Genomic DNA, 26,490 nt, shown 5'->3' on the forward strand with positions numbered 1-26,490 from the left:
GTGCTGTGCCAGGGAAAGGGCAGGAGGGGTGACTGTGCCCCAAAGATGCCTGCAAGCTGCCCTAGATTGTGGGCGATCTCTTAAATAGGCATCTTCCTGAGGGGCACCCAGCAACGCTCTCACAAACCCCGTCCCTGAAGCGTTTCCATTTAACATACTACTGCAACACTGTACCCTCCGGCTGGGGGGTTATGAATGGGTGCAGCGGAAGCACCGCCCACCCCGGACGTGACGCTCAGCCAATGGGGGAGCGGGCTGCGTGGATGGATGAGGTCAGCGCTGTGGTGTCGGGGAATGGAATGTGTAAGTGTAACATTCAGAACCGGGTAACGTTCGGAGATCGAACTCTGCGATCGGCGACGTTCGAACAGGGGCAGGCAGCCTCCTCTGTGCTTCGGCAGCTCGCACCTCATTGACTGACGGGGGGCGGGGGCAAAGAGGAGGAGGAAGAAGGAGGAGGATCTTCGCTGCTTCGGCTGGTTCCATCCCGGGGGCCATTCACAGAGATCGCGGAGAGAGGGGTAAACAGCACCCGAGTCTAGGAGCTCCTCTGCAGAAAAGAATAAAGAGAAATGCAGGGATTTGTAAGGTTACGGCGCTCAAGCTGGAAGATGTGATCATGATAGCTGTGTGAACCGGCGCTGGCTGTGAGCTGCTGCTGCTGACTTGCTCTGGAACCGGGGGGCTTGGTTATTGCGGGAGTGTTTTGGATGAGTTGAAGTTGCTGCTGTACCTTGATCGTTTGCAACGCTTAGAGAGAGAGAGAGAGAGAGAGTGGGGGAGGGGAAACACTCAGTCTTGCAACTGATTGAGAGGTGAAGGGAACTGGGTTTGGTGCTTAGTTCATTTGTGTTTGTATGTGTGTGCATGCAAGAGAATTCCCAGCCCTTTGCCCTGCAAACTCGTGCTGGGCGTGAATTATTCGCCTTCGCTGTTTCTCTCTCTCTCTCTCTCTATTGTGCGACCCAAAGATGAAAGACAGAAGGGGAGAAAGTTAAAGAAATCGCCCACATGCGCTGCATCAGTCCAAGGCTTTGGGAAAGGAATAAAGAGAAGGTGGTAGAAGAGAGTTTGAAGTCTTTGCAGGCGGGAAGATGGCGGACTGGAGCTGAAAGTGTTGATTGGCAAACTTGGGTGATCCTTGTGTTTATTTACAATCATCTTGACCCAGATAGGACACATGCAGGCCAAAAAACGCTATTTCATCCTGCTCTCAGCTGGCACTTGTCTCGTCCTTTTGTTTTACTTCGGAGGCTTGCAGTTCAGGGCAGCGAGAAACCAAAGCAGGAGAGAGGAGCACAGTAGCAGGAATGGCTTGCACCACACCAGCCCGGATCATTATTGGCCCCGATTCCCGGACGCTTTGCGCCCCTTCATTCCTTGGGATCAGTTGGAAAACGAGGATTACAATGTGCACATTTCCCCTAGGCAGAAGAGAGACGCCAACTCCAGCGTCTACAAAGGCAAGAAGTGCCGCATGGAGTCCTGCTTCGATTTCACCCTTTGCAAGAAAAACGGCTTCAAAGTCTACGTGTACCCGCAGCAGAAAGGGGAGAAAATCGCCGAAAGTTACCAAAACATTCTAGCAGCCATCGAGGGATCCAGGTTTTACACTTCCGATCCGAGCCAAGCTTGCCTGTTTGTCCTGAGCTTGGATACCTTAGACAGAGACCAGTTGTCACCCCAGTACGTGCACAACCTGCGATCGAAAGTGCAAAGCCTCCACTTGTGGAACAATGGTAGAAATCATTTAATTTTTAATTTATATTCCGGCACCTGGCCCGATTACACTGAAGACGTCGGGTTTGATATTGGCCAGGCGATGCTGGCTAAAGCTAGCATCAGTACTGAAAACTTCAGACCGAATTTCGATGTTTCTATTCCGCTCTTTTCTAAGGATCATCCTAGGACAGGAGGGGAGAAGGGATTTCTAAGGTTTAACACCATCCCTCCTCTCAGGAAGTACATGTTGGTATTCAAGGGGAAAAGGTACCTGACAGGGATAGGGTCAGACACCAGGAATGCCTTATATCACGTCCATAACGGGGAGGATGTTGTCCTCTTGACCACCTGCAAGCATGGCAAAGACTGGCAAAAGCACAAGGATTCGCGTTGCGATAGAGACAACACCGAATATGAAAAGTAAGTGACCAGTTCCCCTTTTGTGTTTGCGTGTCTAAGGTTAGGCCAGCTTTTTCTGGCCTCTCGTGTTCTAGGAAGCTGTCAGCTATATGCATTTTTAAATGTGCTACATACTTTCAGGCCACAGGAAAGCCATGATTTTTCTTTTCCTGCCCTGAAATTCTTTCCAGCTGTTTAGTAAGTTACTTAGATATAGGGGCAGTAGAGGGGTGGAAGCACCTCATTGTGGAAAATATTTACAATGGAATGCAAAGTCCTATAGGTTCTCCTGGGTTTAGCTAGACCAGGAGCTGATGACCTGTATGCTCGCTCATTGGCTTTGCAACAGAAATGCTGCTCGAGGCTACTCTGGTATCTGGCTCCACCATTCATTCATCATTTTGTCTCTTCAGGGCAAACGTCCTCTTCCTTCTCAGCCCTGAAGTTAACCACCTAGGACAAAGCTCGAAGAGAGCTGATGACTTGTGGAGAGTGTGTGTGTGTTTGTGTGTGTGCACCCAGTCTTGTCTTTCTCAAGTCCAATGACAGGACTGAGTCTGTGATCTGTGGAGGGGGGTGTAGTAAGGTAGCTCACAATCTTATTTCTCTTGCATCAGACAGCTACAAATGGGTAAAGGAGGAAAACCCCATTGATTCTAAAGTCCCTTGGTATTTTTTCCCATCTTGATAACTCTTTCTAGTGGTTAGGAACATTTTCTGTATACTCTGTGTAACACCTTGATTACTTTTCTTCTTTTGGTGCTTTGCATACTGCTGCTGTGGGCAAGTTTAAGCAGGTGGTTTAGGTGGGTACTGTGTTACTGTTCTCCCCAAATATCCCTTGCAATTATGTAACTTGTATATGTAGCTGCTGAAAAATCACTGTACAGGAATGACCTCTGTAGAATGGCAATACTAACTAGTCAATTTGAAACTGTTAATTTAAATGCTGATCACTGCTGTGTGTGCTCCAGAGCAAATATTCCCATGCAAAAACAGCATAGTCTGTTTCCATGTAACAAAAGTTTTTAAGAAACAGAGCAGCTTTATATTGCTGAGTTAGTACAATCTAGAGCTGCATCAGGAACTGCTAAAGGCTGGAAGAGTTTGCAATGGATTGTGAAATATTGTGTAGAAGAAAAATAATCCTGGAAGAAGGTAATGAGGAAGTTACAATGATGTTAATGCTGACCAAAATTTCCAACTGGCTGCCAATTTCTCTTGCAGCCATTAGTCACAAAGTTTGAAATAAATTAATTAGCTAATGCTGAAACCCAGGAAAGCTCTGTGCTTTCTTTGATATGAATGTCATCCACTTACTGCTTATTTTAGAGCCACCTGAAGCTTCACAAATACTTATTGGCTTTTTATTTTGTTCACTTTCTGAGCATAGAAAATTGATACATTTTTAGTATGAATAACTTACTGGTGTAAATCCAGATTGTGTAGCTCAAATCAAAGTGTTTACACATTTGACTCATGAACTGGGATTTCCTTTAAATTGTGGATAGTAACTGATGTCTTGTTCATAAGACATTGAGTGAGAGAGAGAGAGAGAGTAAATGCCTATAGCCTTCAGAGATTTCTGGCATATGCTTGTTTAATCTGAGAGAGTCTACACTTTTCATGTCTTTTAGCCACCTTGCTGAATTCTGCAGAATTCACTATGGTTTCAAGTTTTATTAGATTCTTTAAACACAAAAAAATACCAGTCAAAGGTTTGACCATTGGGAACTTGAATTACGTGGGAACCTGAATTTGTATTATTTACAGTGTCTATGCAGGTCAATTTCATTAAGGAGTGTACAACACACACCTTATAGTACACATTAACATTAATAAAAACTACACCTGATGTGTAGTCTTTCATATCTAAGAAGTATAGGGATCCCTGCTAGTCTACTTCAGTGGAAAGTGCAACTCTGTCTGGGGTCGTGTGCAGTAACTGTTTAACATTGCACAGAAACGCTACGAAATAATTTAAGACAAGATGTGGAGATAATCATAGTTATTTAAGATTGCAGGAGGAAATTTACAAAAAGAAAAGGAGTACTTGTGGCACCTTAGAGACTAACAAATTTATTTGAGCATAAGCTTTCGTGAGCTACAGCTCACTTCATCGGATGCATTCAGAGGAAATTTAGGTCAGCTGAATTTAGTTGTTGAATTGGAATTGTGGTCAGGATACTGGGGCTAATACCCCAGTGAATTACCATAAATGGTTAAGGCCTTTTAACTTTATATCTTATCTGAAAGACCTGCAAGAGCATATTGCTGTCCCTTAGTACAATGCTGAAGCATTGATTCAGTACTGATTTATGGCAAAGTGTGCCACCTACTGAATACCACTTCCTGTAGCATCCTGAGTTTTGCTTTTCTCCCATTCAAATACTGATCATAGCTGACTCTGTTCCGTGTATGAAATCTGACAAGGTCACATCCTTAAGCAATTATGAGTACAGGCAGTCAGTAGTATTTCTTACATGTGAATATATAACATATGTATATGTAAATGTTGTAACAGGTAATCCTCTATTAGCTGTAACTGAAACTGCACCTGAGAAAGATAACATTGCACAAGGCTATACCAGTTAAAGAAGAATTTGTTATAATGATTTTAAAACTAGGCCTACGCTAGATCTAAATTCATATTCACATGACTCGCAGGTCAGACTGAGCTGCTTTTGTTCTGCAATTTTTGGATTGGATTAAGCAACATGTCCTCATGGCTTTAAAATGATGTGCATTCTCCAAGAATTGTGTATTAGAAACGGATTAGCTTGTCCGTGAGGAGTTGGCCAAGTCAAATATTTCACTCTCTGTGTCAGCTTCTGTGCCACTCTTTTTTTAATTTGCTGTGGCATTTATACTGTCTTGTTTCTGTGCTCATATTTATCACATGATCCCCATCATATAGTGCACTGCCCAGAAGTATTGATCCATGCAAGGTGCATCATGAATGATTTGAGCTTGGCTGTAATCTTTGTAAGGAGAATCTTTGTCAAGCCAGCTAAACTAGATGATTGGACTTAAAATCTCGATGATGTCATATCAACAGAGTAAGGTTATGATTTACATTTATTTCCAGTGTAAAATGTCACTTTGTAGAAAAGGTAATATTGATATTACTTGCAATGAAATTATTCCTGGAGCAAAATGTTTAGTGCCTGGTAAAAGCAAGATCTACATCTCTACAGAATAGAGCTTCTCTCTTTTCTCCCCCTACCCTTTCCTCCAAGAAATGAGAAAAATCAACTGATGATTTCTCTGTTTATGTAAAGTGGAAAGTGCACCTTTTTCCATTGAGAAGGGGGACATATTTGGCTCAGTCTTCATAAATTCTATTAAGAGAGCCATCTGTATGTGAGAGCTAATTAATTTTCATCAAAGTTGTGCATCTCGGCAGATAAAGCTCATGCAGACTCAAATGAATTGCATTATCGTGATTAGACTATTGCAAACAGGGTTTTTAAAAATACTTTCGGTATTCTTCCCCTGAATCTCTTCATTAGGGTTGACTTCTATAGCCTATCATTAGAACCATTCTTTTTTTTTTTTTTTAAATTCCTTTTCAATATGATTTGTTTTTTAATTTTAGCTTGATAATTTCCACTTTTGGAAATGGTTAGGTGCATACATTGAAGGAAACAGGTGCCATGTTTATTGAAGGTTAAAGAGAGGCCATTTAAAGGTGGACTAAACACTATCTTTTAACAAAAGCAAAATTCATGGGTAGGTTTAATTAATGTCAAGTTACTTTTTGGAAGGTAATATTACATATTACCATTGATGTGGTCAGAAAGGTAACAGAGGATACAAATGTAAGCTATATGTCTGTCCTCATGTAGCCAGAAGCTTTCAAGACATTTTCCAGAAACTGAAATCTTTCTAAGGTGGAAGATAGCAATGTATGTAACCCAACCTATCTATGCCTTTTTGACTCTAGATAGCCCTGACCTAACATCTTTCAGAAAATGGAGAAAGTGACGTGATGGGAGTCTCATGTTTAGCACCTGATCCAAAGGTGACTGAAGTCAATAGAAGGCTTTTCACTGACTTCATTGGACTTTGGATCAGGCCCTTCATCTTCCACCAATGGTAAAAAGGATTAGATCCTCCTATGTGGAATCAGTGATGGAAACTTCAACAGTGGAAAAATCCATAGATTAGCTATGAGACAGAATACATGTAGAGCGATTTTGGATCTTGTAGCCTCTATGAACTGATCAGAGCATAAGCAAAGGGAGACATTATTCAAACCTTCGCCTGCTATACCTGTCAATCAGCCAACGCCCAAATACAGGCTATATTGTGTGGCCAAAACCCAAAATAAGGGACACAGAGAAATGTTTCATGCAGGGAACAGAAAGTGATGTGGGATCAGTTCCACCAAATTGGTGTGGAATGTAGACTACTTTGAGCCTGAAATGAGGGACATTTTAGAGGCCTGTAAACATTCAGCCGAGCACTCTCCTTATCAATACATGGGATATAGGCTCAACAGACTAGATAGCTAAAATCTAACTAGATTTCTGTATATGCACCTATAAATATGTGGCATCTCTCTAGATAGCACCAACCTACTGCATGCTTAGGATAGCTGAATGTATCTATACAAATTTCCATTCATTTTTAGTATACAATATGGAATTTACATATAGATGTATATTATGCTGAAAGAATCATTGTCAAATCCCTGCTGGAACTCCTAAACATTTTTATGGTTATGTACGTGAAGGTTATAATGAAGCATAATAAAGAACAAAATGGGAAAAAATGAAATGTTTAACTCATTACCATCTTTTCTTACTTGCCAAGAATGGAGTCTGGGGTTCTGCGTATCCTCTGTTAGAATTAGCAGTACAAACCCCTAAGTCCTTTTCTGAACTCCTGTCTTGTTACGCAATTGCGATATCTTTATCTCTCACAAGGGAGACACAAAACTGTAAAGTTGGATCTTGGCAGGCAAATAGAGGAGCTGAGCTTCAAATATGTTGTATTAAATTGTCAACATATCTGTCCCCTTTAAGTCTCTGCATAAATTCTGTTACTGATTTGGCATCTTGTAAATAAGATTTGTTTTTAAAAGTTTTTTCAGTTCACCCTTTAAGCTGCTATTTAGGAATGAGTAAGAAATCCTCTAGTTCAGTGTAGATACTTATGAAAGGCTGAGTGGTCATGTGGGGCCAAATTCTGTTCCTGTTTGAAGCCACTGACCTCAATAGGACCAGAGTTGGCCTATAGATTTGATATAACCAGTAGGCTGCTTCTCCAAACTGTGGATTTGGAGAAGTTCAAGAGCCACTGAAGGATCCTGGGCATTTTCTCGGAGCATCACAGCTGCTCAGCTGCTATCCCCATCAAACTGCTGTCCTATCAACTTCCAGTTACCTGATCTTCATACTGCTGATTGAAAATGCTTTTCTTTAAAATGCAGCATATAAGTGGGCGTTGGCATTTACCAGGTTTCCCACAAAACGGAGACATTTGAAGATGTTGTTTTAATACGCTCTTTCTTCTGTGTTATGTTTGTGCTGAAAATGGTGCATGTAGAAATGTGCATGTAGAATTGGGGCCAGACTGTCTCCCTCTGAGGCCTCCTCCCAGGACGCCAGGGCCTCTTCTGCCAGGTGGGAAAACGAAACTTCCAGCTGGAGTCAGTCCCTGGGATCACAGGTAGGCGCTGGGAGCTGAGGTGACAGTTGCAGCAATGGCACCTTCTGAACTTTCAGACAATGGTGATGCCGTGAAACTCTTTCCTTATATTTTGGTTCTGGATGCTTATTTCTCACTGCTGTTTGGTTGTTTGCCTCTACACCTGCTTCACAGTCCACCTCCCCATCCCTTCTGTCCTTTCCTTCATGCGGCCCTCAATATTGCCTCTCCCTTTCTTGTTCCTATTAACCATTCCCCCTTATACACACCCAGCCCATCCCTTACTATAGCTATTTTTTTAAGAACAAGGAAAACAAGAAAAACATAAAATTAATGCTCTTCACCTTGATTGCTCGGCTTGTATTGTTCTTCCTTCTCCCCTGCCCATACTTTAGAGGTCTCATTTATGTATATAGTGAGCTCCTGGGGGCAGGCTACTGATCCTGACTGGTCCTGGCATACTACTACTACTAATAAGCATTCACAGTTTAATCTTGTGTTAGGAGACAGGAAATCTCTGGATTCTCTGAAAAAAGAAAAGGAGTACTTGTGGCACCTTAGAGACTAACCAGTTTATTTGAGCATAAGCTTTCGTGAACTACAGCTCACTTCATCGGATGCATGTAGTGGAAAATACAGTGGGGAGATTTTATATACACAGAACATGAAACAATGGGTGTTACCATACAGACTGTAACAAGAGAGATCAGGTAAGGTGAGCTATTACCAGCAGGGTGGGGAGGGGGTACCTTTTGTAGTGGTAATCAAGGTGGGCCATCTCCAGCAGCTGACAAGAACTTTTGAGGAACAGTGGGGGGTGGTGTGGTCTGGATGAAAGCTGGAGGCATGTAGGTAAGCATAGCACATGCCTCCAACTTTCATCCAGACCACACCACATGATCCATTGTCTACAGCCAAGCTCTACGGTACAACCGCATTTGCTCCAACCCCTCAGACAGAGACAAACACCTACAAGAACTCTATCAAGCGTTCTTACAACTACAATACCCACCTGTTGAAGTGAAGAAAAAGATGGACAGAGCCAGAAGAGTATCCAGAAGTTACCTACTACAGGACACGCCCAACAAAGAAAATAACAGAACGCCACTAGCCATCACCTTCAGCCCCCAACTAAAACCTCTCCAACGCATCATCAAGGATCTACAACCTATCTTGAAGGACGACCCATCACTCTCACAGATCTTGGGAGACAGGCCAGTCCTTGTCTACAGACAGCCCCCCAACCTGAAGCAAATACTCACAAGCAACCACGCATCACACAACAAAAACACTAACCCAGGAACCTATCCTTGCAACAAAGCCCATTGCCAACTGTGTCCACATATCTATCCGGGGATACCATCATAGGGCCTAATCACATCAGCCACACTATCAGAGGCTCATTCACCTGCACATCTACCAATGTGATATATGCCATCATGTGCCAGCAATGCCCCTCTGCCATGTACATTGGCCAAACTGGACAGTCTACATAAAAGAATAAATGGACACAAATCAGATGTCAAGAATTAGAACATTCCAAAACCAGTTGGAGAACACTTCAATCTCTTTGGTGACTCGATTACAGACCTAAAAGTGGCAATTCTTCAACAGAAAAACTTCAAAAACAGACTCCAGCGAGAGACTGCTGAATTGGAATTAATTTGCAAACTGGATACAATTAACTTAGGCTTGAATAGAGACTGGGAGTGGATGTGTCATTTACACAAAGTAAAACTACTCCCCCTGCCCCGTTCCTCAGACATTCTTGTCATCTGCTGGAAATGGCCCACCTTGCTTACCACTACAAAAAGTGTCTCTCTCCCCTTTCTTCCCCCCACTCCCCTGCTCTGCTGCTGGTAATAGCTCACCTTACCTGATCACTCTTGTTACAGTCTGTATGGTAACACCCATTGTTTCATGTACTCTGTGTATATAAAATCTCCCCACTGTATTTTTCACTACATGCATCCGATGAAGTGAGCTGTAGCTCACAAAAGCTTATGCTCAAATAAATTGGTTAGTGTCTAAGGTGCCACAAGTACTCCTTTTCTTTTTGCGGATACAGACGAACACGGCTGCTACTCTGAAACCTGTCATTATGGAAGGCACTGTATTCTCTGATTATTTCTTCCTAGGGAGGGGAGATTTTTATACATGCATTCCATTTGTAGCCATTAACAGACATGGGAGGCCTTTTCTGAAAAAGATTCCATGTGTGAATGGGCGTATACATACATATTACCATCATGCTTCAGGCCTGAAACCAAACTCTTAACTACCTGGGTTAGGAGGAAACTTTCCCTGTGTGAGGGTTATCCCCTAGTCATCTGCTGGAAGGTTTCTTGCCCCTTCCTCCAAAGTATCTAGTAGCAACCACTGGTTGTCACAAGGTAGTTAACTAGAAGGGGGACCATCAGTCTGATTAAGTATGGCTGCTCCTGTGTAGGTAAATCATTCTGAACCCCAGTGTGAGGTTACTCCTACATTCCATGCTTAGGATAATTAAGCATCTGTGTCAGATATTTGTAGTTAAAGTTTTAAAAACACCACCCACTCTCCAACCCCCTCCCCTCACCATTCATTTTGTTTTAAAAGAAAATACTTTGCATAGCAAGAGAATGAAAGACTTATTTACTCAAAGGCTGGGTGTGGAGAGGACTGGCTGTTAATATGATGATTTCTGGAGCATTAACTGTATTCACTGTCGCCTCTTCTTTCTGTCTACAAAGTTTCTCTCTGAATATCCAAGGAGTTTTGTGGTCATTGATAAACAAACCATTCTGTTAACCAGAGAAATTAATCAATAGGCACCCAAGCAAGTATTTAGAGATTTTAAAAAATAAGTTAAATAGCATGCTCTGTACCATTAAGATGACTGATTTCTCTTCCACAGGACTTGGCTATATTTAAATGTGATGATGCAATACTTGTGTGTCTGTTGCATATCCTATGCAGATTACATTAGCACTGAAGAATGCATGAGTATAACTTTAGGTTATATTTAAGGTTCCACAGCTTTCCACATTAGCAAATACTTTAGGATATTTTCATTTTAAAACAAAACCCTGTTATAGTTCACACTGTATTCTGAAGTCTTTCTTTCTCCTCACCCCTTCATCTTGCTGGCTGGGATGAAAACACTTATTTAATATTTGTCTTTGTTTTTTATTGTTGTCTAATGGGTTTTTAAAAACTTCAGTATTCATTTTATTTTAATGTGGGGCTGTAGATTTATACAAAACTTATAAAGCACTTATGGTAACAGTCTCTTCCCTGAAAGCCTTATAATCTAACTTAGATGCCATATTATATGGGCAATAATTTAGGTGTCAATATCCGAGAAGAGGAGATCCATATATTGAAAAGTCATGAAAGAAACTGGCTTTAAGGAAGGGTTTGAAGGACATAGTGAAAAAGGGAGCAATATTTGAATGTGTATGGCCCTGATTCAGGATAGTACGTGTCTCACTGCTTTTCTCGACAGGAGCCTATATGTGTGTTCTCAGTAAGCAGACTTTTTTTGATTGAGATCTGAATTTTGGTTAGTGTGGTTTTGCTGAACAACAAAACATATTATTAAAAGCAGCCAAAGAAGCCTAGGATGGTACAATAACAGAAGGAAGGTGGCACGTCTTTCTTCTTTGTCCATTTTAAATGTAGTGTATTCGCCACTTATCTCTCCCAATGTATCTTGTTTGGATACTTTTAAATATTAACATTGGCTGTCAGGTTTCGATCAAAGTTTCTTTTGCTCTGGTGTTGTAATGAGATACCTCTTTAACTCCCTAATCGTGTCCTTTCCAAAGAGTCATGGGACGGATCTAGTGTGGCTTTTTGAGCTGTGTTAACTTGTACAGTGGAGGCTTTAATGTTGGATTCATCATGCTCCCTTTTCATATTAAAGTACATTAGATTTTTTCCAGCTTCCCTCCATACTGCACTGCATTGGTAATGCTGTCACATGGTATGTCATGAGTTTCCAACTTATTCCTTCCATATCACTGTGGTCCAAAGGATAAGAGTCAGCAGACCTGATTTGGGATTCTGTTCCCAGTTTTGTCATTCACCTGCTGCGTGACCTTGAATGAGTTGCTTCGCCACACTGTGGCTTAGTTTTCAAGTCTTCAAAATAGTGGAGAATGCCACTTGCTTTCCTTTTTAAAACACTTTGAGATCTGTAAAGTGCTACCTCAGGGTCAAGTCTTAATTATTGCATCAACTGTGTCAACGAATATTTAATGAAGCAAGGATAGATAATTGATGTTTTATTCAGCTTCTAGTAACTGATGTTCTCCAAACTTAGATTCCCTTGCTTGCTTCATCTGTGACAGAGTTGTCTTGGGTCACGGTGTTGGAAGGGATGACTTTATTGCCTTTAAGTATATACAATTTTTAATTCACCCCACATAACTCAAACTGTACCAGATGTTCATAGAATCATAGAATATCAGGGTTGGAAGGGACCTCAGGAGGTCATCTAATCCAACCCCCTGCTCAAAGCAGGACCAATCCCCAACTAAATCATTGTCACATTTGCAGCTGCTATCGGCATCTCCATAACTGGTAAATGTTCCATGTGACCTTGCAATGCCATTAATAAATTCAGTAAAGCTGTTCTTATTTAAGTTAACTTTTTTTCCCCATGACAATTTCTAGTCCAGAAACACATGAAAGCTAAAAGCCGGTTCCTAAGTGAATTTCCTGTTTGTTCACTTTTTTCTCTAATATACTCTTTGTGTGTCTGAATGAAACAGAATTAGGGCTAATTTAGTTGATTGGCTCAAAAACAAAAGTATTCAGTGCTAAGAATGGGAAATGAGAAGGCCTCTTTGTAATGTTATTTCTTTGCATAATTGTAATAGACTGTAATTATATACTTGAGGTTTTCTGAAAACATTGGATTTGCTGTAAACATAGTCACATGATGTGTGTTATTGTTCACTTTCACCAATTTAAGCCCAATCTTAGTTCTGGGGATGTGTGCCTCAGCACCTATGATACCATTTATTATAATAACATTTCCTTCTCCCACAGCAGGGCATGTTACATTAAACTGAATCTTCACTTCCTTTGGGGGGTCCCGGTTTGTTATTAATCAGTTATTTGGGGCTGTAAAAAAGGTACATGATATTCTACAGATGTGGAATAAGATGCCACCCAAAGCTTACAATCTTAGATAGCAGTTCAGGGAAAGGAGGGCGTGTTAGAGAGAACAAAGTGGGAAAGGTTCCCGGAAGGAGGGAGAAGATGGAATGTCTTGTGTTAATAGGAGAAAGGAGGAGGAATGCTTGAGTGAAAGTGTGAGGCTGGGAGGGGTTGGTGAAAGGAGGACCGGGAGGAAATTAGGGAGTGAGCAGAGCTCGGGAGAGCAGAAATGAGCCGTGGGTTGGGCTGAGATTGTGTTGAGCCTTGAAGGATCCTTGCAGGATCTTATGGCACTTTAGAGACTAACCAATTTATTGAAGCATAAGCTTTCGCGAGCTACAGCTCACTTCATCAGAGTGTAGCTCACGAAAGCTTATGCTCAAATAAATTGGTTAGTCTCTAAGGTGCCACAAGTCCTCCTTTTCTTTTTGCAAATACAGACTAACACGGCTGTTACTCTGAAACTTGCAGGATCTTAGATTTGTTGTGGGCTGGCTGGGAAACACGTGGAGGAATTTGAAGGGGAGGTGTTGTTGCTTTCCTCGATAAATTTGGATGCTCCCTTGTTAATGGGAGTCGCATGCACCAGTGGAACAACCCTCTCCCCTACAGATTTGTGTGTGTAGGTGTTTGAGCTGCACCTCCTGCAGGATACAGCTCATGTTCTCTGTAAATGAAAAAGGGGGTCGACTGTGTGTGAACAGACTCGGTTATCTGTAGGTGTAGCTCAGGCCTTGTTTAGTGGCTATCTTGCAGTGTGTGGTGCAGATTGCAAGGGTGGAAGTGGTGTTAGGGTCTCAGCAATCTGTCCTCCCTCTGCAGTGCCATGCCCACTTTCCTCTCCACTGCTGGGAGGCAGGGGGTTCTCACTCCTGGAGAGCTCTTCATTTTATGTCTTAGCTCCTGGGTGGGGCAAGTGCTTGTGCTCCTACCCTCCTACCCATTTGGGATAGCAGCTCCCTTTTCTCAGCCCTTCAAAGGAAGGGTTACCCGTGGTGCTTTGTCTTCCTATGCAGCTCCTCCATAAACACCTCCACCCCTTTTGCAGCAGATGGAAGTGGGTCTGAATGGGTGTCTTCATCTGCTCTGGCCACCAGATTAACTTGCTACATTCCCCCATGGCATTGGAGTGAGCAGGTGGCAGGTAGACCTGCCTTTGTTCCAGCTGAGTGAGCAGAGCACAAACGAGCACAGAACATACTGCCACCATTGCGTACGGGCTTCATACGGGAGCAAGTACTGGTAGCAGTACTCTGTAACTTAGTTTGCTTTGCCCATTTTGAGTCCTTGGGGTATCAGTTTGTGTGTCTTTCTCGCATTCATGTAGCTACGTAACCCGTTTGGTTGGAGGCATTGATTCTTTTCAGAGGAGCTTCAACTCTTCTGATCTTTGCACCTGCAAATAATTGCAGGCACATTTTGTACCAGTACCTGATTTACAGGTGCAATTGGGTAGTTTAATGTTGAACTGCTCTGAAGTGTGCTATCAAGATTGCATCCACTATTGTCTGCAGGTGCGGAATCAGAGGCTGCTTCTGGAAATCAAGCCTGTTATCTGGAGATGAAGGGAAGGACAATTCTTGGTTTATAGTGTCTGGGTTTATATTTCGAAAGGCTTGGTTTGGGTTTCTCTGCACATACCCTCGATGAGCTATTTCAGGAAGATAAACATATAAATGTTTTAGCTCCTTGATTTGTCATTGACCATTGTGCTGGGTGCCAGCAGATGGAATTTTTAAAATTAAATATAATTTATCTAATCCAAACTGGAAATATAATAATAAGGCTTATTTTGTGTAATATGACTTCCTTTTTGAAGTACTTCTGAAAAGTAACTTTTTCCCCTTTGAGGGCTGTTAAAAACAAAATCAAACCCCAAGCCACATTTTAGTAAAAATAAGGAATCTCAGACAAGAAAACTGCATCTGAGATGCAAGAATTGCAGTAAAACTGAAAATTAATAATCAGTGAGTTGGTTATGCAAGACACTGAACTCGTTATGAGTTTGAGGAAATCTGTATATAACTTATTAAACATCAAATTGTTCTAGCCTCAGCAATAGAAATGTTTAAGCCCTCAGATTAGAAGTTTTAAAAGTGCTTAATCCACAGTTTTTGGCCCCAGTCCTACAAAGGTATTCCGTGGATAAAGTTCTGCACATGCAAGATCTGGGCCTAAAATTAAGTGCAGATTAACTACTTTAATGTCTGATCAGATGGATTTAAACATTTCAGCTGGCAGTGATTTTATTCTTAAAGGTTTCTTCTAATGTAAAAACTTCAGGTAAGTACAAGTATACCTAAAATAACTAAAACGAAAACTAAAACCTTTTCCCACCCCCTTTTTATTTTAACATCTGGAAGGTAAGCACACTACTTTAATTATAATGGAATAAAATATCAAGTGAGTGATCACATCAGGCATGGACACTTACCAAATCACAGTGAGATAACTGTGAATAACTCTCTAGTTTCAACAATTTGCATGGCCATTAACAATTGATGGATTTCCCTTAGAACCAAATTATCTATGGCAGCAGGACCTAGTCCTGTGTACCATTTCAGCATATTAACTACCAGAGAAATTCCCAAAAGTAGTGGTAATAAAATTATAACAGCAAGGTAAGTGTTATAGATAGGAATTTTAAGCCAACTTTTTGGAAGACAGGGAACTATTTCAAGCAATCAAATACCTTATTTCTGTCCCCTGCTCTTCCTTTAAATACAATATTGCAGTTCTGTATCTCTTAGTGCAAGCCCATTGTTAACTTACTGCCTGCCTTGCTCTTAGACTCAAATATTGTTTTGGAAATACAGAGGAGTTTATAAAAGGTGCTTTTAAAATATATTTTTATTATATTGTATTTTATTTTTGAACCTGACACAAATCTCAAGTAGATTTTACATGTTGTCAGTATATGATAAATCATATATGCATGACTAAATTGGGCAGTCATTGATTGCTAGACGTAAAGCAAAGATATGTGTGTGTCAAGATGTGTTTTGTTTCTGGAGAACATGCCATCATTTTAATAAATGCCCTTGTAGTCCCTGCTTCTCTCCCCCTCTCACTTCCCTCCCAACCAGTTCCTCTTGGTAATTTCTTTTGCTGCCTCCGGAATATCAAAATTCTCCAAATCCTCCTGTCAGTCAGGGTGACTTGTTCAGCCATGAACTCTCAACTATGTTTGTCCGGCTGCTGTTGTGGCAAGAATAAAGTGATTAAATGAGGTGGTGGAGTGGGAAGGGAGAATAATCAAAGCATGAGAGTTGTTAGGGCTCTGTGAAGTTACATGGATGACACTTCAAAGATCATGGGTGCAAGGCTCCCAGGCATGTTTTCCTGTAGATTATTCCCTGCCCAAAATAAATGCAAAAATACCATAGTAACTGGTTTCAGAGTAACAGCCGTGTTAGTCTGTATTCGCAAAAAGAAAAGGAGTCCTTGTGGCACCTTAGAGACTAACCAATTTATTTGAGCATGAGCTTTCGTGAGCTACAGCTCACTTCATCAGATGCATACCGTGGAAACTGCAGCAGACTTTATATATACACAGAGAATATGAAACAATACCTCCTCCCACCCCACTGTCCTGCTGGTAATAGCTTATCTAAATTGATCATCAGGTTGGGCCATTTCCAGCACAAATCCAGGTTTTCTCACCCTCCACCCCCTCACACAAATTCGCTCTCCTGCTGGTGATAGCCCATCCAAAGTGACAACTCTTTACACAATGTGTATGATAATCAAGTTGGGCCATTTCCTGCACAAATCCAGGTTCTCTCACCCCCTCACCCCCCTCCCAAAACCCACACACACAAACTCACTATCCTGCTGGTAATAGCTCATCCAAAGTGACCATTCTCCCTACAACGTGCATGATAATCAAGGTGGGCCATTTCCAGCACAAATCCAAACAAAACACAAACAAAAACCTGGATTTGTGCTGGAAATGGCCCACCTTGATTATCATGCACATTGTAGGGAGAATGGTCACTTTGGATGAGCTATTACCAGCAGGATAGTGAGTTTGTGTGTGTGGTTTTTGGGAGGGGTGTGAGGGGGTGAGAGAACCTGGATTTGTGCAGGAAATGGCCCAACTTCATGATCACTTTAGATAAGCTATTACCAGCAGGACAGTGGGGTGGGAGGAGGTATTGTTTCATATTCTCTGTGTGTATATAAAGTCTGCTGCAGTTTCCACGGTATGCATCTGATGAAGTGAGCTGTAGCTCATGAAAGCTCATGCTCAAATAAATTGGTTAGTCTCTAAGGTGCCACAAGTACTCCTTTTCTTTTTTCATCTAGATTAAAGGAAGGGAAGCTGAAGTCCATCTTTGAGAAGAAAGGACCAACTTTCCTAATAACAAGGAGATGGTGAGAGCCTTTCTAGATGAAGGCTGCAACCTGCCATGAAGTGGAAGTAACATGATGTTTCCCACCTTCCGCCCTGACCCTTTAACTTGTATAGTATATCCTTTTACTTGTATACTTATACTTCTATATCCTATATATATATACACTTATATACTTCTGCTTATATAGCCTTTTACTTGTATACTTATACGTGTATACTCCCACACCTTGCTTCTCTGTTGTCTGTCATCTCTATTGAGATTGTAAGCACCTTGTCAGTAGGGACACCAATTCTTATTATGTGGTTTTACAGTGGTGCTCCAATCTTGACTGACGTCTCGAGATACTAGAGGGATAAAAATAAGAAATGAAGTAACTAATGCAGATAACTGTGTTTTGGTTAATGCAAAAGAACATTGTTGAACTTCAGTGAGCACAGACTTTTTTTTATTTTTTATTGTTTCCAGTTTTAGTGGATTGTGATTATTCCTGGTATCTAAAGGATTTATTTAATTTAGCCAAAATGTTTGTAACTTGGGCTATAATGAAATGATTGCAGGTGAGTTCTGCTGTGTCGTGTGTCTGTCTAAAATTAGGGGGCTAGAAATTTTAAGACATTTGCTATTGGGTCTTTAATCCTGAATTGTTCTATTGGTGTGATTGTATATTATTATTATTATTTTATTAGTTTATTATTTTATTCAGTTTAACTTAGTTTACTATGAGTAGTTTCACAGTCGATGCACTGATCAGTATAATGGCATTTTGTGTTCTTGTTACAGGCAAGGACTATAATTAATTAACTGACTGAATTACCGATGTATAGAATCTAGCATGTATTTGTAAACAAATTTCATTAGGAAATAGTTAAGGTTGAAAGGCAGGTATGAGTAGATTCTCTCTAAAATACGGATAACGTATTACAAATTCTATACAATAATTCTTCTACTTTAAAAAGTAAAATATGAAAGTCTTTAAAAATGAACAACAAAAGGATGTAGCCACTTCACTCTTCATTTACTGTTGCTCCATAACTGAAAGTGTGTGTGTATGTAATACATAATTTTAAACACCCAAACTTCCCAGAAAAACTCTACTCTGAGATGAGATGCTGTATGCAAAATTTCAGGAAGATCCGCTCCTCTTTGGGGAAGGTAACATTAAACAAATGCTAGATATGCTGTTGAAAACTGGATTTACAATGTGGAGTTAACATTAGCCTGAACTAAAGAGTCACTATTGGGTCTGCCAGAATCACATCTGAATGTGATTAAAATTAAAAAGGAAACCAGTATTGTAAATGGGAAATAGTTTTCCCGTAGTGCCTCCAGGCAAATCATCATTTATATCGGACTGCTGAAAAGTCAGATTTAATTTATTTTCTGGAGAAAATGTGTCAAATTTTTGCTTTTGTTATATTGGATTTGTTTGCCTCAATATGAAAAGGGCAGTGGTACTCTTCAAATTACAGATACATAGAGCCCTGCATGGATACAAACATGTGTATCTGCATCCGATCCGCAGATTTTTGGGGCTCTACAGATACAGGGCCCTCCTTTCAAATGAGGGGCCTCATCCTGCATGCCTTACTCATGTCAGCAAGGATTACTCCGGTGAGTAATTCAACTGATTCCAGTGAATAAATGGTTGAAGAATTAGACCCCTGCTTTGAAAGGTATCAGCACGTTAATTGTTTTTTTCAGAACACGTGTGATTCACTCCAGGCTAGCCAGAAATCACTTTGCACATTCGTTGCCTTTTCTCTAAGGTGGCAGCAGCTTATCCTACTTGTTCCATTTCAGCAGGTCGACTAATGTGGCTTAAGAGAGTCAGCTCTCACTTATTATGAGTGTGTTTCTGCATTGGCCTTGGCATGCCATTTTAACACAGGTGGCATTAAATTCCCATTGATTTTTTTCCCACCAGCTTTTTGATTTTTGGGAAGACTGGCATTAATTTTTCACAAAAATGAAATCTATAAATGACCTTGTGCAAGAGCACCAGCTCTGCGGATTCCAGCTCCTAAGTAATAGGCTTGTGAATGTTCCCCCTTGCAGTGCAGGCGCCAAGGGAGAGGGTATTCAGCAGTTACAGTTGGATATATTTGCTTCCTACCTGCTGGTTTCAAACAGTATTAATTTTTATGCCTTCATTGTGCATTGAGTTTAATTAAAAGCAGCGCTGCTCATAACAGTGCTGGTAGAGATTCCCCCCCCCCCCCCGCCCCTTAAAATGAATAAAACAAATAGGCATCTGGTATTTGTTTTGTATAACACAATGCTCATAAAATGAAGAGTAATAAAACATAATTATCTGTAAAGGCTTGGTTTATAAGCCTAAGAATGAGCTCGTTTCTACTTTGTTTTAATTCTACCCACAGGATAAAGGATCCCTTTGTACTTTTTTCCTTTTTTTTTTAACCCCTCTCCCAATTAGTGAAGAGTCCGTGATTAAAACATTTGAAACCATTCCTTTCATAAAATGATGGGTGGGTGCTTCTTATTTGTCTAAAATGAACCCTTTTAATTAGGGATGTAAATAACATGTAAAAACAATAACCTTGTGACCAATTGAAATTCTATAGGTTACATGGTTAAACATTTAACAGGGGAACTATAGGTGTGGGGGGTACTGCAGCACCCCCAGTTCTAGGCGGTGCTCCTCCCTGACAGCCCCACATTCAGGACTCCCTGCTGCTGGCCCCACACCATGGGTCCTGGCTGCTGGCCCATCCTTGGGGCTCTGCATGGGCCAGCAGCGGATATCCCCAGGTGCGGGGCCGGCAGCGGGGATCCCTGGGTGGAGTTTAATCGTTAACAGAAACCAATAAGCATTAACCTTCTTGGTTAACAGATTAAACTTTTACATCCCTACTTCTAATGGGGCAGCCATAAGGGTGAGAGTAGGAGAAATAGTTAGTACCATCCTTTAACATTTCCCTCCATTTTTTGTTTTTGTTTTTATTTAAAGGATCCAGAATAGAAAGGGGGGAATCCTTAGTTTATAAGTATAAGGAACAAAGGCCAACATTTTCAGGCTTGGGTCCCTAAAGTTAGGCACTTCAGTAAAAGGGGTCTGATTATTTTTTCCAGAGTATGTGGGAGCCTGTAGTTGCCACTAACTTCAGTGTAAATCCAGCATAGAGTCTGGATGTGGGTTTGGCACCACAGATTTGGTCCCAACCTTTGATGGAATTTTCTCAGCTGCTGAATTTGTTTGATTTTGGTCCTCACTGGAGCATTGTGGGCCTGATCCATAGCCCATTCAAGTCAATAGGAGACTTATCATTGACTTGAAAAAGCTTTCAATCAGGTTACACTGAGCTGTCCCTTAGATTTTATTTTTAAAGCAGACAACATTGATGGTTTGCTTTGCATTGCTGCAACCAGGCAAAATCCATTTATCAGTATCAAAAAGTAGCTGTGCCGTGGGGTTTTGCTAACAGTTTCTGCAGCAGAGTCTGTGCCTGTAGGGGCTACATCTCTTCAGAATGTCTTCATTGCTTCCATCCAGCACCCTGTGTCAAGTGAAGATCACATCCTCCCATGGTTGTGTCCCCCTACTGCAAGATTAAAAAAGCTAGAGTTGGTAGCAATCACACAGTGTATTATTTCACTAATGACAGTTTTATGTGCTTCCAGGATGCTGCAGATCCTTGTATGTGATATCGACCCAATCCTTTGCATTAAAGTCCAGTTTTTTACTAGGAAGAGGTGGAACAAGAACACTTAATACAGCTAGATATTAAAGCTAGGTGTCCCAACGATTCATATGAATTACAATGGCAAAGTATCAGAAAATTCCTTGCAGGGAATCAGTGTTGATGAAAAATTTGCACTACATGTCCTGTTTTTATTAATCACTAGTTTGAATAATAATGTTATTGAACTTGTTCACAAGAACTACAGGTTCAATCCTGTGGAGTGCTGGGTACCTTCAACTCAATGACACTTTGCACCTCACAGATTCAGGCCCTATTCTTGTTTGCACAATTAATTAAACCGATACAGAAGCCTCAATTCCTTTTTTGCCCCCTTGCATGAATTGTAACCTTCTCAAAGGCAGATCTGCCTTTGGTGCTGCTTCCTGTCTGCAAGGCAAGCTGTATAATTTTGAATATTGATTAACAGCTGCTTTTGTTCTTCTTCTAGGCTTGGAAACAATGGGGTTGAGGGCATGTAACAAATTGCTAAATGATACCCTGGCAGAGAGAATTCCCCTCTCGGAATCACTCTCCTAATGCAAGCGCCTTTGCAGAGAGGAAAATGCAGTAGAACAGCCACAGACAAAACAACAGAAGCTGTCCACTGCTGAGGCCAGACTGCACTTCCAGGACAAGGCATTCTTGCCTAGGTTGAAGGCAGTTCCTGTTCACGTTTATGGTCTAATCGGCTGCTGCTATGTCTCGAATGGTTTACTTGAAAGAAATATTCCTCTTCTCTTTTCCTCCCCCAGCTCCCTGGAAGATATTTGTGTAACGTGCAGGCTGCCAGCTTTAGCTCCTGACAGAATTGTTGTGGCTCTTCTGTGCCTTTAGTCAGCTGATTATCATCAGCAGCAGATAGTGTGATGGAAGGTATCTTGCCTTGTTATGTGAGCTGTTTCAGTTCCCATGGCCAGGAGCCTTTGATCTATTGAGACAGGACCCCCCCACCCCGCCGCCCCCCCGCCCATCACCTGCAAAAATGGGGTTGAGTGCCGGACAGTGTGCTGGTTTGTAAATGTGTCTTCTTTCAGCATAGTCTCATATCACATATAAACTAAATATGCTGTATATTTCAGAGATCATGGAACCCCGCAGCTCTCATTTAAAAGTCAAATGATCCAAGTTTTAAAGATGAATTCTCTTCTCACGCAGTTTATTGTTCCTTTTAGGTTTTCCATGAAGGATCCCAAGTGAGCCTCTCCATGTCCCTTTTCTCAGTGGTTCCACTTTCCCCATTTGTAAATCAGGGATGGTATCTACCTGGAAGGCTTATTTAATTCATGTCTGTAAAACATTTTGTGATCCTTGTTGCAGTGTAAATGCAAAGCAGCATTATATTTAAAACTCAGGCTGGCTTCTGATTTTGCACAAGAAAGCTTTTAACCTTGTGTCACTGGAGTGAAAGGGATTTACTTTGCTAGTGTAAATGTGAACAGATATAGTCATTAGCTGAAGTTATGTCATCAGTATGACATCAGTTCTTTTACATTTATTTTACGGGGTTCTTTTTATTGTCTGTAAGGTGGTAAAACAGAGTACATTTTTCCCTTTTTTTGAAGCTTGCAATAAATTGAAATAATATTATCTCTAAGGTGCCACAGGTACTCCTTTTCTTTTTGCCAATACAGACTAACACGGCTGCTACACTGAAACCTGTCATTATTTTTAAGGCATCCATCACCAAAACACTTGGCACCCTTTTTGTAAATGACTCTTTGCACTCAGACGCATTCTCCTTTGTGGATCTGACCCTGTGATGTTCTGAGTTTGAGATTTATGGCCAATTTGTGTGGATTTTCTGTGTCAATGTTTACCTGGGTGGAAACTTAAAGGAAAACTTCTCGCAGATCGTGCTGCCATTTAGGGATTGGAAAACAGGTTTGATTTGAAAATAAGGGCTGACCTGAACCTTAGCCTTGCATGCCAACTCCTTTGAGAGATTTAGAACAGTTTGAACAGTAGAATACAGTGGATTGCTCCAATACACCCATACCCTCTACTTCTCTACTTTAAGGTTATTTAATATTGAATGATTTAAATTTAGCTCAGGCACCTAGGTGAAGTCTTGAGTTCATTGAAATCAATGGCAAAACTCCCATAGACTTCCAGAGGGTTCAGATTTCTTTGCTAGGATAATCTAGTTCTGGACTCAGTGAGGGGATAAGGTGCTGGAAAATGGTATGGAAGTTGAAACAACAATAGATGTGGCTCTTCATACAGAGTAGGGGAAGATGACGTATTTGCAAATGCTTGTGACTCCACCACTACATCTAGAAAAGAGAAGGCAAGGCTCAACTATGAGTGTGAGAAAGAGGGGTGAGGAGGGGGACAGGGCTATTCTTTGCCAGGAACCACTGTGGAAAATGATGGGGAAGGGTGGTCCAAAAGCATGCATGATTTAAGGACCTTGTCTGTGCTGAGGAAACTCTAAAACAGTGGTTCTCAAAGCCGGTGCACTGCTTGTTCAGGGAAAGCCCCTGGTGGGCCGGGCCAGTTTGTTTACCTGCCGCATCCACAGGTTCGGCCGATCGCGGCTCCCACCGGCCGTGGTTCGCCGCTCCAGGCCAATGGAGGCTGCGGGAAGTGGCGCAGGCCGAGGGATGTGCTGGCTGCCCTTCCTGCTGCCCCCGTTGGCCTGGAGTTGCGAACCGCGGCCGGTGGGAGCCACGATCGGCCGAACCTGCGGACGCGGCAGGTAAACAAACCAGCCTGGCTCACCAGGGGCTTTACCTGAACAAGCGGCGGACCGGCTCTGAGAACCACTGCTCTGAAACTTCTCCCCTGTGCTGATACTGGTTCAGCTCTGCCAGCGTTAGCAACATTGATAGTCTTGGGATAGATAAGCTGCTGGCTGTTGCCTGTGTTTTTAATGGTTTCCTGTGTAACCCTGTTAATTGACAGTGTCAAACTCCTGTGGTGGTTGGCTGTGCATCTACACTAGAGCTAACACTGGTGGAGCTACATCAGTGCTACAAAAATGTGGAACTATTTTAAGCAGTCTCCCTGGTTTAGACAAGACCAGTGTGTTTGCCTCCATGATACGGTCAAGCTGTCCACATCTAGTGTAACTGGGACGTTCGTAGGTCTATTTTAGCTAATCTTGGCATCTCTTAATTTAATCTTTTTTATTTTAAGTCCTATTTATTTGTATGAAGTTTGGGCCTGACCCTGCTCCCATGGAATATGGTGATGGGGGGGTAAGGGTGGGGGGTTGCTACTGATTTAAATGGGAGAGGATTGACCCTTTTGTCAATACTAGAGTTTTCATTTAACTGCACTGATCATCACATGACTGCAAATTTCCTGCTGACTCTGATTACTCTGCCTCAAGTGCCTTGGGCTTGTAATCTACATGGAGCATGACTGATTTTTGTTACACCCAATATTGAAATCCTGCATTTTCTTTAATTAGCCTATCACTTTCTTACTAAAAGAAACCCAAGGCACTTAGATATCTATCTATCATACTTCTTTGTAATGTATCTGAGTGCCTCATAATCTTTAATACATTTATCTTCACAATGCCCCTGGGAGGTAGGCAAGCTATTATCCCCATTTTACAGATGGGAAACGGAGGCACAGAGAGACTTGGGGCTTGCCTTTACTGTAGTCAGTTATCTATGCTCAAGTTAACGCCTCTGGAGATAGCCTAGCTGGAGTGAGAGCAGTTGCACTGAAAACCAGCATGCTGCTGCTGCCCAGAGTGATTGTATTAGCAGCATGGAGCAGCCAAGTCCCCACTGCATTACTCGCTCAAGCGTCATCAGCAGTTGAACTTCAAACCACGCCCCCTGATGGACCGGCTTTGCTAGAGATTAAAGCATCATTTAACTTGAGCTAGGGATTTTTGTGCATGGATGGGAGTTACGTTTAGAAGCAAAACTCAAGTTATGCTGTGAGCTAACACCTTCGTGGAAACAATCCCTGAGTGAGTTATTAAGGTCATGAAGGAAGCCTGCGGCCAAGTAGAGAACAAAACTCAGGTCCCAAGCTAGCACCTTAACGACTAGAATGCACTTTTTCTCTGAGTAAGTATTCATGCCAGTTTACATTCCTTAACAAAGTCTGATTTTTTTTTTAATATCCTCATGATGGTTGAACTTTTAGCTGAAAAATTGGAAGGAAAAGGTGGGGAATGACCAATATTTAGGGGGTTAGGAAGAAGAAATCAATGTTTCCCAGATACTCATGTCGAATATTTCAAGCTGTAGTCTAAAGCTTCCCCCCAGTAAGGCAAGACATCCAAGTTTGGAGCCAAAATTTTCAGATGTGCAGAACAATGAAATCCTTTGTGATACTGATGGGGGGAGGGTGGGAGAAATTGCATATGCTAATAGTAAAACTCCGATTGTAACATGATGTTGTGCAGGAGGTTGCCAATAGTGTCTCTAAATAAACAGAGACTCCAGAACTCTGCTCTTCATTTCAGGATAAGTCTCCTATTTTTATCAGTTTTTGCTATTTTTGTAGCAGATCACGTTACATTGTGTTGCGGGGGACCCAACCCATATTGGTGCTAAACAAGTCCTGTGCCTTGTTCTGGAATCAACTGTACCAGACCTCTGTACTCAGACACATCATGGTATGTAAATAGCTGCAAATTATTAGTATTTCTGGTCTACAAGACCTTGGAAACACGTGTCTGTCAGTTTATACTGTTTATCACATCTCTTTTTATAGGATCATTTTCCTCTCTCTCTGCTCTAATGGGAATTGGATAACGATCTTACAGGCAATAGAAACAGTCCTATTGATTTCAATGGGAGTTGGATCAGGCCTAAAGTGAACGATAAAATCTAATTATTAGAAGCAATTCGCTAGATTCTCAACTCACCAGTATAGCTTCATTGGTTTTCAGAGGAGTTACTCTTTAATTACGCTGGTGTAAGAGAGTGGGGAATAAGGTCTGTGTAGACAGTGCTAGGACAACAGAAGATTTCTTCCTTTGACTTAGCTACTGCCTTTCAGGGCATGTCTACACGACAAAATTAAGTCGACCTAATCTGTGTTGGCATACAGCCACCACAGTAATTACATCGCTTGTGCATGTTTACACTTTGCTCCTTGTGTTGGCGGTGCATGTCCTCACTAGGAGTGCTTGCACCAGTTGAACAGGGCATTGCCATGGGATGGCTTGTGAAAGCCAGCGACAGTAGATGTAATCAATGCAGTATTTACACTGACTCTGCATTGATCTAACTACATTGACATTGACTCTCTGCCATTCGAGGAGGTGAAGTTATTAAATCAGCATAGCGGGTGAGTTATGTTGGTGGGAGTGAAATTTTAGTGTAGATACTTACATTGTTAGGTCGACGTAAGTTGCCTTGGATCGACCTAACTCTATAGTGCAGACCAGGGTTCAGAGAGGTGGATTTACTACAGTGATGGAAGAACCCCTTCTGACTCTGTAGTACGTGTCTATGCTACAGGGGCCAAGTAGTCTTAAGAAACACTTAGAATACTGTAATTTTTAAAATATTTGCTTTTAAATGTTGTGTTTC

General features: G+C 41.6%; 1 protein-coding gene across 1 annotated transcript in view; it reads left to right on the top strand.

The window, feature by feature from the left end:
• The first annotated feature begins 299 nt into the window (after positions 1–299).
• Positions 300–26,490, top strand: part of EXT1 (exostosin glycosyltransferase 1) — a 269,259-nt gene continuing 243,068 nt past the window's right edge. The window contains exon 1 of the mRNA XM_077809861.1: positions 300–2,142. Within this exon, the coding sequence (XP_077665987.1) occupies positions 1,181–2,142 (962 nt within the window). The 5' untranslated portion in view covers positions 300–1,180. The remainder of the gene's footprint in view (positions 2,143–26,490) is intronic.

This window comes from Eretmochelys imbricata, chromosome 2 (genome assembly GCF_965152235.1).
Source record: "Eretmochelys imbricata isolate rEreImb1 chromosome 2, rEreImb1.hap1, whole genome shotgun sequence".
Classification (NCBI taxonomy): domain Eukaryota; kingdom Metazoa; phylum Chordata; order Testudines; family Cheloniidae; genus Eretmochelys; species Eretmochelys imbricata.